At 39.6% G+C, this 13,165-nt stretch overlaps 1 protein-coding gene across 1 annotated transcript in view; it reads right to left on the minus strand.

The window, feature by feature from the left end:
- The window catches only part of RAB10 (RAB10, member RAS oncogene family), a 44,194-nt gene that overhangs the window by 10,990 nt on the left and 20,039 nt on the right, over window positions 1-13,165 (minus strand). The window contains exon 2 of the mRNA XM_010565872.1: window positions 6,640-6,700. Coding sequence (XP_010564174.1) covers window positions 6,640-6,700 — 61 coding nt within the window. The remainder of the gene's footprint in view (window positions 1-6,639; window positions 6,701-13,165) is intronic.

Below are 13,165 nucleotides of genomic sequence, written 5' to 3' on the forward strand. Positions count from 1 at the left end.
CCTTCATGTAGGCAAAAACATTTGTGGAAGCTAGCTAGCTCTCCAAGCTAAAATACATGTAGACAAGGACTATTAAGATAGCCAAGGAAAATGCAGCCCTACTGCACAGGAGGAAACTGAGAGAACTTGGTTTGTTTAGCTGCAAAATGAAGACAAAGAAGGTTGTCCTGTGGGACTAGGGAAAGGAGAAGCACAAGGAAAGTGAAGAATCTATTTAAGTTATTCTCATGCCAACATTAAAGTATGCATAAGCTATATCATATTAGAGGTTTAACCAACAGAGAAAGGAATTTCTGGGACAGCTTTCCGGTTGACCTAGCAGAGACTAAAGAAACCTTAAAATGTACTATGATTTGTTTATGAAAGATTTACACAGCTGCAACAAGGGATTATATCTGATGATATGTGAAGATCCTTCCAGTCACCATAGCTCAAAATAAAAGTCTTCAAGATTTTAAACCAAATAATTCCTAGCAAAATAATCCTAAGAATTTTATTACTGTCCTCCTGTTTCTTCTTATAATAGTTTTAAAACTACGCAGCAGAATACTGAATTGAAGAAACTGTACTGCTGACATCAGGCACACTCTGGAAGCTTTAGTGATTGGGTCGAACACTTTCCTTCATAAAAGAACATCTGTAAGATACTTTGTGACTGGGAAATTTCAGCTTTTCTGAAAAATATTCAGCCAGGGAAAAAAAAAGTCTGTAAGTGAAGTATCTGATTGTTTTATAGGAAGTCAGACTGACATGCCAAAACAGTCTCTTCCACCTTGAGCTACGCACATGGTGAATAGTCTCAAAAGCTCTCAGCAGCAAGGGTTAACTTTTAGATGTTCCTAGGGTAACTGCAAACAGTTAACTGTTTTTCAGTTTACTGCAGAAGCAATTTTATCATCATACTGCTTCCATACTAACACAACACTATCAAATGTGATAGTTTCACACGCCACTGAACAGAAACAGATCAGTTGTCTTACCCAGCTCTGGAAGCTCTTCAGGATCTAGCCTTTTAGATCTCAACTTTCTGGTTTAATGATGCAAGTCACCATCTTGCAACAAGCCTGCACAGAGACTCCTGGGGCAGCAGTTCTGCAAACAAGCCTGTTCCAGGAGCACAAGAATCCAGCACTTTGCTAACTTGTACCTACTGTCTTTCACCTCCATCTATCAGAGTTCCTTGTTCTGGCTTGACAAGACACACTGCCCACTGACAGGCTGACAGGAAAGCAATCTGTGTGAAAACTGATAAATGGAAAATTCACAAGTGAGGAATCAACAACTGTTAGTCCCCACAAACCCCTGCAAAACTAACTCTTCATACAGCTCTACCCATATATTTTAGTTACTCCTTAACATCAGTTTAAGCCTAGTTTAAGCCTTTTTAAGACTAGAACTTTATACACCATGTGGCTGCTTAAAGAAACTTGGGATTACTTACTACTCTGACTTGGAAATGCCAATACGGACCTCTTGAAAAGGCTTATCACTCATCACTTCTCACATAACCCCTACCTGTTTATAATCCCTAAAAACCTATTCCTAAATACTGCAGTTATTTCTTGAACAGCTTTCTGCTCTACCCCATCCCTTCAGCATTCCACAGTCAGCATGAGGGTATTTGGGGTTCCCCTTTCTCTATTTCATTTCCATTACACTGAACTAGAGCTTCTCCCAGAGTCTCCCACTCCTGCTGATGGATTTCCAGCAACTTTGATTTCCACTGTCCTTGAGCTTAAAGTCCTTCCTTCTCTTCTGTGTCTACTACCACTATGTATTTTTTACATTACAGTAATATTTCCTTTCAGCTTCCGCTTCACCAGGATGAAAACCCCAGATCTGACTTCTGTGCATTCTCAGAAGCACATAAGAGCCATACCTGGTCAGGCCAGAGGTTTTCCAGCTTCCACTTCTGTGTAGTTCAAGGGCTTCTGGAGCCAGAGATCACATCCATCTATTTAACAGTCCAAACCAGACTGTTCCTTCATGAAATACCTTGCAAACCCACGTACTTCTGCAGCTAACACAATAACTTGTGATGAGGAGTTTCAGAGCTTAACTTAATTTCCTTGTGTTTTGCACATGCCACCTTCTAGTCTTACACTAGAACTAATGTTCTGGTATTAGAAAAGGCAAAGAGTTATATCAATCTCTACCTACCTTTTCAAGTATACTCATGATTTCAAAAATGTGCTCTGGTTGCTTGTCTGACATCCTGAAGAATCTTAATCTTTCTAGTTGTTCTTCCTAAAATAGCTATTACATCCTTCTGATCATCCTACTTACCCCTTTCTTTCTAGGCCATGCTAATCAAAATTGTATATTATGTTAGACTGTGACACTTCCCTGCCCACTGGAAATGATTGCACCCACGGTATCAGAAAAATCACATTTAATTTCTGAATTGCTACATTATGCTAATAAGTTTAGTGAATTACAGGATGCCTAAGCCTTTCGGTTTCCATTTCAAAGCACTTCTATCCAGGTTCCTGGAGTGTATGATATTACACTCTTCATAGCTGAATTTTTAGCTCTACTATTCTATTCCTCTAAAGCATTTCATCACTTCCGCAATAACTCCATCTTTTCCTGGAGCAGTAATCTCTCATTTTGGTTCTTTTATTCTCCCTCCCCTCTCCGTACTATGAGCATTACTGTATTAATATTTTTCAAGACATTCATCAGTGTCAACCCTCCCGGGCCCCACCCTTCATAACTATTTCTACTCCCAAATCTTTACTCTAATTCCTTTCTCCCAAATCCTGTACTAAGCCCACCACTGGTGACTTTCCATATTGCACCGTATCATATACTGTCACATCAGCAATTTTTCTAAAGAGACAAACCAAGATGACGCTTGATTCTTCTATGTGTTTCCACCCAGAATTTGACATACCAGTAGTCCTCTTGATGGATCTGCCCTGAACAAGCTCATTCCTTCAGAAGGCCAGTCCTGAGAGCTGCGTCCCATCCTCCTCCTTGCTTGCAGCCCATGCACCACACCGGGCTTGCTCAGCCTAGCTGAGGCTCCTCCAGAAGCTCCCTGCACACAGACATAGTCCCACTTGCTACCCAGTCCCACCATTCTCCACTTCCTCTTGTCCCAACCTCCCCTCTCCCCATTTCAACATCGTTTTGCAACAGACACATTCACATTTGGAGCAATATGAAAACGCTTTAATCCTAGCTTGATCCTTAGTGAATAGCAACCCCACTTTTTAATAGCTATGAAGTATCAAGTTGCTTATCACCTCTGGCAAGGTTTAACTCAGCTTGACCTTTGTATTCTTGCTTTACTCCTCTATATATATTTCAGAGGTCAAGGCATGACTGAGATACTGCCACATCTGCTCATTTTCCAAACCTGGGGAGAGAGATAGGTAGCTGTCCCACTGTGCATGAAAGGAGCAGAGCTATATTAGGAAGTGCTGGTTTTATCTGTTTTCTGTCAAACTAATTGCCCGTTGAGACCACATCCCCACCCCAAGGCGTAAAAAGGCAGTACCAGCCACAGTAAAACACAGTGGCACTGCTTTGCAGGCAGCCAGAGACCAATTCCTACACCAGGACAACAGCATGAGAAAGATTTAATATGCAAGTGATGGAGGATTATACAAATTGGTGAGAGTAGTAATTTTAAACTGAGGAATGGTTTATTTCTATTGCTTTCTGTATGTGAAGAGAAATACACTTTTCTCCATGTAAATAACAAATGCTACATAATCAAATACTTAATCACTCCCACTGATGTAGAAACCTTATTCTGTAAGTGACAGGTTTGTTCAGCCATCACTTTTGCCCGTGATGGCTCACTGAACACAGCTCCTTCATAAACGTTGAGCAACTCTATGCAAAGAAACTCTGTCATATTTGGGAAATGGCTAACACATACTAAGTTCTTTAAGGTACAAAATTCTGTCACCACCTGTCATTTCAAACACAGCTGCATGTCACTATTCTGGAAAAAAAAAAGGTTTCAATCTGGATAAGCACCAAGAACAATAATGATGATGATAATAATAATAACAGCAACAATGACAAGACAAAACTGTCTTTGCTTCTAACAATGAAAGGGACTGTCAGAAAGCAAGAAAACAGCATTACAAAAGGCTGGACAGAGATATGGTGGCACTTTGGAGAGCTGTGGCTGCACTTACACTTGTGGAATGAGCCAATGTCATTGCACCCTGCATCCTGTCTCTGTAAACGACCAGAAGCAGCTCAAGATGTGCATACAAGAAACAGGGCAGACTGACAGGCAATCTCACAAACGGGACGATAGTTTTCAGATAAGGGGGAAAACCCACAAATGAAATAGCTGTCATTCCTCCTCTAAATTCTGAGCATGGATATGCTCCATAAACACAAGCACACCTACAATGCAATACTAACTGAAAGCACACAAGCGCCACAGGTCTCATCTCTTGTCTTTAACTGAAAGTCTGTTTTCTCTTCACCACTCGTCTTTTGTTATCTTCTGATCAGGTTAATCAAGTATGGAGCTGTGTCCCCATGGAAGTGCTACCTACGACTCAGAAGACATGTTCTGTTGATCCAGCTACATTAGCTGCTTCCTGTGCATTTACTCCAGTTGTAAAAGCATGACCCATACTCTGGACCCAAGAAAAGCTACAAGAACAGCCTCGGGTTTACAAGGGAAATGTTCCACTAAATGCATCCCTTGCTTACTAAACTGCAGCGGGAGTGAAGTGTAATTCTGGAAATATGTTACACAACTCCTAGAAGTACAGGGAGAGTTTAAATACAGGAGGTGGTGGTTAAGTATAGATGCATTGCACAAAGTATCTTCACCAAAAGACACTACTGTTCTAGCCACCAAACCACTGCTAGGCAAAACTCCTTGTACAGGATTTGAAACAACAAAGCCTACCTTTTTTTTTATTATTATTATTATTTTTATTTTTCCATCAAAGACACACGCCATAGAAGCTTCGTTTTCTGCTTTCCAAGTTCCATTTCAAATGCAGAATTTTAAACTGGCAGGAACAAGAAGCAGATTCAGACAACAACCTCCCAACTTTGCAATGTTTAAAAGTTGTAATTTCATAAAACTCAGCTCACCCAAACCCCTCTTCCATAAGCCACTAAAACCCACAATGCATACAGCTTCATTATGGCTTGCTTCTTCATCTATATACACATTAAGCATCCTCAGTATTCCATATTTTCAGTTTTTACATTTCATGATAATTTTTTCCTAAGTTTAATCTAACACTTCCTTTAAGTCATTCAAATGTTTCTACCTTTCTATCCCACAGTAGTTCACAGCACCTACTCTGTTGGGGTAAAAAAATACAACACAAAATAATTGTTAGAAGTTATGGTTTGACCTGGGTTGAAAATCTGAATGTTAACAGTCTGGTGAACACATACAGCAAGAGCTGCCCAGCAAGTCAATCAGTGAAGCTGCATTACACCTGAATGCCTCTTCAGCTAATGCTCTCAGTTCCCAGCTGATCTATACCCATCCTTCCTCCTTCCATCTAAAACATTGCCCTTATGAACACGGTTACTCTTTGTGGATCCCTGCTGAAGCATTCCAGCACACCGAGTTACTTCATCACCTAAGTGCTTCCTTATCAACAGGCTACGCAGTTCATACAATTAAATCAACTTCATCAAGTCTTTCCCTTGCAGGGCACAAAGCAAAATAACTAAGTTGGCCAACTTCTGCTTGCAGGACTGGGATACAAGAAACAACTGAGACACAAAGTGGACACTCAGAGTGATGGTAACGAGAAGGATCCAGAATACATTCATTAGAAAGGATAATAATTCAGCCAGTTTTCCTCACACAGAGGGAGACCAGTGCTTCCTTCTAACTGGAACCCATTCATCTGCATCTACAAACATCATCAAGCCATAAAAGATTTTTATTAGTGGGGGAAAAAATGGGCAAATTCAAGTTCTAAACAAATTCAAATTCTGAACTCTCAGTAAAGCTGAAGAATGCACCAGCAATATGTGTACATGGTTGAGGAGGGAGTCTAAACAAACATGCAGGCTAGGAAAAGCCATTAGCTTTCCTCACCTGACTTGTTACAGGGCTATTAGAAAAAAAATCTCTAGTTAGACATGCACAGCAAGCTAAAAGCGAAGAGTTTAAGTTTTGCCTCATGTTAGACTTTCCTACAGAAATGCAGCCATGTTTTCAGCCAGCTGAGAAACTCTCCACTGTTTACCACTGAGAAACATAAAATAAGCGCAGACGTGGATTACACTTTCTTGCTGACACAAAGCAAGACTACTAGTCAATTTATAGCCATAGATTCGAGGCAACTCCTAATTTAAAAATTCCAGTTTTAAAACACTTCCCACTAAATCACAGACTGCGAGGATCCTGTCCTCCCAAATGGGAGATTTGCCAACAGCCTGTCCAAAGGAGCAGTCAGTAACAGTGGTTACAAACGCAACACAGAGATCTCTTCCCCATTTCTTAAAAAATGTTCAGGGGAATACACATGGAGCTTTACCACTACTGAAAATGCAAAACACAGTTACAAAATTAGATACCTGAATGTAATTCCAGAAAGAGTAAACTCTTCTCACAAAAACCTGCCTCTGAAAGAAGCCATCCAGAAGGATGCCACCCCATAGCTTCTTGGGTATATTACTTACCATATCTGTAGCTTGATCTTCTTTCCTTGTAATTCAACAGTTTTAATCTTGAAGTCTATCCCTAAAATAAACAAACACATAAATAAGTAATTAGTATTTATTTACAAAAAAGCAATTCCACATAAATTCATAACTGCTCCAGACAGAAGAGCAGCTTTTTTCTTCTTTTACTGTAATGTCAGGTAAACCAAGGATGTCCAAGTAAGCTGGAACGCAAGAGGAGCGTGCCGACCAGTGCAAACAGGGCCTCGAAGGGTCTACAATCCGTCAATGGACACCTTCAGCTAACACTGTTAAGATGATCTGACTTATAAAAGCTTTTAAGTTTCTTGCTTATTTTTAAGAAATAAAAACATCAGGTTTTTGCAATTTTTCTGGAGAACTTCCAAAACCAAGAAATTTGGGAGTTTGGGTATAAATTTAAACACCCTAAATAAACAGCAAGCTTTCCTGTTTTCTAAAAACATTCTTTCCCCCAAAATGATTAAACCACATATTTTGCATATGCTGAAAAATTATGTGAAATATTGTGGTGAATTTTTATTATTTTTTTTTTACTCTTAAGACCTAATCCTTGCGATACCACCATTTCAGAAACCTCTCAAAAAAAAAAAGCCACTTTTCCCCAAGATTCTCCTTTCCATTAATCTCGTTCAAGTAATCTACCTGTAAGAATAACCTTAACTACAGAAATCCTAATGCTTGTTACCTGTTTAACATAACTCAAAGCAGTCAGGGCAAGAGCCTACACATGAGCATGTGACAAGACTCCAGCCTATTAAAAATAGTCATCTTGCTTTTTACACCGTGGAAGCAAGCAGCAGAAACCCTAAATTGTCTCTTGAGCTAAACACACACATGCATGGTTTATAGACAGTCAACCTCAAGCTTCAATAATGTAAGCAGAAGGGTTTAAGCAACATGAAGCTTTCAACCAGCAATAAAAAGCAAGTTATCAGCATAAGCTGGCACCCAACTGCCATGTCTCTTTGTCTGGTTCCAGCCCTGCTCTAGCCTCTGACATGGTACAAGCAAAGTCAGGACTTGACAGCAGTGTGCAACCAGGACTCTCAAAACTCAAGAGTAAGCAGAGACCATTTTGACAGAGCATGAGTAAGGTTTTTACTTTTAATACCAACTAATACAAAATAATTCACATTAATTTCTGGCAAAGCTGAAATGGTATCGGAAGGAAGTTAGTTAACTACAGGATTTGCAAGGACTGAGGAGATGAAGGAGAGCTGTCCTGTGAAGTCTTAGGAAAGAAGAAACTATCAAACCAAAGACTGATCATTAGCCAAGATCAATACTGCAACCAGTATTTAATATTTTCATTATTAATTCTGGTATAATAAATTGTCCTGTTTGAAGTCTACTACTTACAAAAGTGAAAGGCGCAGTACAAAGGACAATTAAAATAAGAAACTGATAATCTTGAAGACAGAATAAAAACAAGGGACAGGTGTCAGCAGTGCAAAATGTAACATTACATGGCTGTTAACTAAGAATTTCTTCTGTGAACCAGCAGCTGTTTTCAGATGACAACAAAGAAAGACTGAAGGCTGAGAGATTACCATTTTACTTTCACAGAGTAACGATGATCTGATGGAGAGGCAACCCTAGAATAAGCAAATACAACCTTGCAGGCACCTGGTGAGAAATTTCCATCCCAGGCAGGGAAACATGAATACCATTGTGTAAGACCTTAGTGAAACCTCATTTGTGCAATGTGTGCAAACTAACTGCTCTTCCCCCAGAAGAGATGGGCTCAGAGGCAGATGCCACACAAGACAAGCCAGGATGAGGACCTCCCCCACCAGCTCCTCCATAGCAGAAGAGGCTTGAGGACCATGTCTTGTTCCAACCTTCTCTTCCCAAACCTGCCTACAACAATTAGTAGCACAGACTACATCAGAGGAGCAGGAACATTACAGGCCATCTTCTCAAAATGCTCTGACAGTAATGAGATGCCAGAGTTCTGACTTTCAATTCAAATCAGAGAAACACCGCTGATAGTTTTTCATGCTTTCCAAAAATCTGTTTATATTTAGACTTTTTAAAAGGCAGCAGCTGCAATCACAAACTTCCCTCCTAAATCTACAAGGTCATTTCATACCAAGTAAGATGAAATAGAATTTATGAAACACACTATTATGTAAGAAGTCTGCATGGAAAGTCTGCTTTGAACTCCACCAAGTCCAACTCCTTTTAGCTCTATATACTGCACACACTACTTCATTTTAACATTGAAATATTAAATTAGCAAAATCTTTTCACATAAAAATCAGGATACCAGAGCCTCTCTAGAAAGGCTACACAATTTTAGATGGGGGGGGGGGGAAGAACCCCCCTCCCCACAGGCCTGTGTAGCACAGGGCAGGAACGGGGATGGCACTTGCTAGATGGACACCTACCGCGTATGCCGTCAAAAAGGAAAATGGAGAATAACCCTTAAATTAATACCAAATGCAGCTCCTCGTGGAGCCTCTTATGGTTACCAAGTATTTCATAAACATGAACTAGAGTGTAAAGGGGCAAAATTCCCCATTTCTAAGGATTTAAAGCAGTACAGGGACTAAAGGCTGAGGTTGTCCACTAATTCTAGGATGTCAGCTTCAGACCTCCGTTTCAGGTCAGTGCTCCATTCTTTTCCAATTAGCCAAAGCACTACAACATCATTCATGTTAAGTTAAATTTATTAATCAACATAGCTAGTATCGTATGTATGTGGTTTGAAAAATAAACCCCCTGAATGATTAATAGCCAACATACAAAATTGCCCCAAATATACTTAACTATCCCCATGTTTTGCAGCATTTAACCAAGTTGTTTGCTATGATGTAGCGCTCCACAGCAATGCTATTGAACAAATGAAAACAGCATTTGCCAAAAGATCATAAATAAAAGTATACTATACAACAACACTTACTTTTACGTTCTGCCCAGATAAAGCAGGATGTTTGACAGCTACTTTTATGCGTTAAGATAAAGTAAGCTATTAACCCAGCCAAGGAAATTAACTCTTCTCTGCACTGTGAGGGATTTAACTAACTCTAGTATCTGGGGATAAAATAAATCTTCTAATCTCATGTTATACTCAGCTTCCATTCCAATTACAATATAATACTAGTTCAGCCTTCGTAACAGAAAGATTGTTATAAATAGCAATAACTATTTGCCTCTAAATACTTTGAAAGTAGTTTTGACAGACTGGAAAAACTAGACTTCTGCATTGCTATAATGTCCATTCAGTCCTAGGTCTTTCCAAAGAAGTCACCAGCAACATTGTGCTGACAGAAACACAAAGGCTTCAGAGAGAAGAGATTACAGGTATGAGGAGTTTCTAGTAACATTAAGTTCAGGAAAGAGTTTAAGAGGGTAACGGGCAGAAAAATTGAATGGCGTGCAGAATGGACATACTACTATCACAGGAGGATAATGACAGAACTACTGAATTAAAGAGGAGCATGAAATTACTCCCTCATTGAGTGTTGATAAGATATTCATCAACTTCAACAAGGCAAACTGGAATTCACAGAAAAACCTGGAAGTATACTGCCAGCCTATTAAACACTTAATTTAACTCCATACTTCCAAATAAAAATTTGGAAATGTTTGTTACGCTTCAGTATAGCTCACACAGTTTAACAATGAAGTTTCCTTACAGGCAGATCATCCCAGGCTTCTGGCTCACTTCTGGGTTTCCTTCCAATTTCAAGTCTTGTACCAGTTGCTTATAGCAACATATGGGCCCAGGTCTGACCAAAAACTGAACTCACAGCTTTAAAAAAAGACAGAAGCTGTTTATGGATTCTTTAGGTTACTGGTCTTCAAGTATCAAGGCTTAAGTACCACCATTAGCTGATCTCATGGTATGTGCAAACAAGGTCTGCCCTCACACAAATACTGAAAGTCACTTCTACCTAGTCACTGTAAACACGCAGACCAAGAGGAGTTTCAGAAGCTGGAAGGTCAGACTTGTGCATCAGGCACCGAAGTCAAACTCTTCCCTCCCTACATCAGCAGAGGTTATTGTCAACGACACCTGACAAAACATTCTAGCTTTATTCATGTAAGTGTAAATATCTGAATGTCTTGGTCAATACAGAACTATTTGCTCAATGGTTTTGAGTTTCCATTGCTCTCAGGCAAAAGACATTAATGAAGACCCAGGACTTGCGTCAGCAGAACAGTGTGTTTTAAATCCATAATCACTGCATCCAAACAGTTCTATATCACTTTACACCTTCTCAAGCCCCTGCCAAGGTTTCATAAAGATCACTTTTCTGTTCCTAAATCACAAACCAACTATTCTTGAAAAGTGAAAGACAGAATGCCATCAACACAAGAGGGAGGGAGAAAAAGTTATTTTCCAGTCCATTTCAGAGCTACAAATGATGAGCTAGCCCTTTTCAGACAGCACGAATTTTGTTTGCATTCTTTCCAAACAAAGACACCATTCAGCTGAGTGAGGATGCTGGGCGGTAGGAAGCGGAATGTAGGGCAAGAGAGGGGCAATGCTGCAGTGCTAGGAGCCTGACAGTCAACCTGCACGACAAATCACCATCAACTGCAGACCATAAGCAGCATATAAATAGGTGCATTTTGTATTTCATTTGTTAGTAACTGCTTTGCAAATGAAAATACATAGTGCTATTAAAGTACAAGTCAGGAAAGAAAAGCAAACATGCACAAATTCATACTCAAGTCTTGTGCCTTCGAGCTACCCACCTTTGTGTTACAGCCTCTGACAACAGCAAGTATTTTTCTTAACAGTGTACCTAAACTGCAGCCATCAACACTTGAATTAACACAGCAGAACTCAGGCCATGTTCAAATTTTCTGATGAGGACTGGGAGCCATCTGGACAGCCCCTTTCACCTGCACCCATCCCAGTGCTCAGTGATCCTGGAGAAGGTAAGGATCTCAGCCTGAGCTACAGCACTTTCTCCAAGGGTTTGAAGGTGCACCTGAACATCCCCCACACTAATCCACTTCAAACAACGAAAGCAAGGTGGAGCTCTTTCAAGTGCTTTAATAGCCACAAAAGGATATAAACCTTATCTTTACTGCCTAACTTCCGAGAAATTACAGCGTTAAATAAAGAAAGTGACTGACCAGGCAGAAAGAAATCTATCTGCTATCTTTCTTTGAATTAACAACTTTCACAAAGTCAGAAGGAACACAGCCTCATGACTTATGGCACATTAATACAAAGAGCACAAATGGTAACATACCCATAGTTAGCACATCACGACCACCACAGAAGCACAGAGAAAATCTGTATCCTTCAGGTATGTTTACAGCTTACTGTAGGGCCCAATAAACAGTCCTAAAATGTTTTTATTTAAAAAGCAAAAATGCAATAGAAGAAAACTTACCAAACAGCAGGAAAATACAGCAATAACTAAGCCTGGAAGCTTTTAAAATCACAAAATTCACTTTGGGGCAGAGACCTTTGTAAAGCTTTGTCTAGTCTTTTTACACAGAACTATTTGATCATGAGATCCCATGATTCTCGAGCCAGATTTATTATTCTGTAAGTCTTCCTTAAGCCTAACACCTTAATGCAGAAGATGACTTCTAAAACTCCTGAGCCAGAGACTGCTTTAGAAAGTTTATTTATGTCTAGAGCACAACACTAATAAAAAGTTGATTCCTCCAAGCCCTCCCAGTAACAAGCTTTCCAAGTACATCAAGTCCAGAATTATAAACTCTCCGAAGGCAACCTAAGTCTTGCAAACAAGCTTTAATAGATCAGAATGTTATTTTACTAAGAATAAGCAGACATTAACATTTGTTATCAAGGAAGTAGTTAAGATCAAATATTTTGTAAGAAACCTTCAGATGTAAATATACTTTCTCTTTCCAAAGAAAGCCCAACACAAGCATATCAGGCAAGAGATGAGAGTTCTGGTTTTAATTAAGCTCTTAGTGATCTCAGTTACTACTTTGGTCTTTCAAAATATTTATTCTACAAGGTATTCATACCTGCACAGTATGAGTATACAACATTCTCAACCACACTCAACATTTTAAGTACCAACATTACTTTTCAGAGGCTTTATACAAATTAGATTTCTAAAGTTTCTCTGCCTTCTTCACACCTTCAGCACAGAATAAAGTTTCAACCCTGGGTTTTCCAGGTGTCGCACCCAATACTGGGACTTGGGACTTTGCCGAGACAATGCTTTGCACTTGGTGTGAAAGGTGGCTGAAGCACAAGATTCAGACAGAGGAGTTTATTTTGGAGGAGCAATAGCAAACCCCAGGCCAGGTGAGCATTTAGCATCTAGGCACGCCGGCACCACTTGATTCCAGCTCTACAGATACCTGTGCAAGTACACACAGATTACACAAACATATACAAACCTGTTTTAAAGAACCTTAACTCCTCATCTTATTTAAAAAAAAAAAAAAGGAACAAAACCAAAAAAACCAAACTTGCTTCTTAGCAAAACTTCGATTGAACTCTGTTTTGATACTGCAGTGACTTCTTAAAAGCAGTTCATTTATAGCTGACAAA

Source organism: Haliaeetus leucocephalus, unplaced genomic scaffold (assembly GCF_000737465.1).
Source record: "Haliaeetus leucocephalus isolate CR32 unplaced genomic scaffold, Haliaeetus_leucocephalus-4.0 Scaffold197, whole genome shotgun sequence".
In the NCBI taxonomy this organism is placed as follows: Eukaryota; Metazoa; Chordata; class Aves; order Accipitriformes; family Accipitridae; genus Haliaeetus; species Haliaeetus leucocephalus.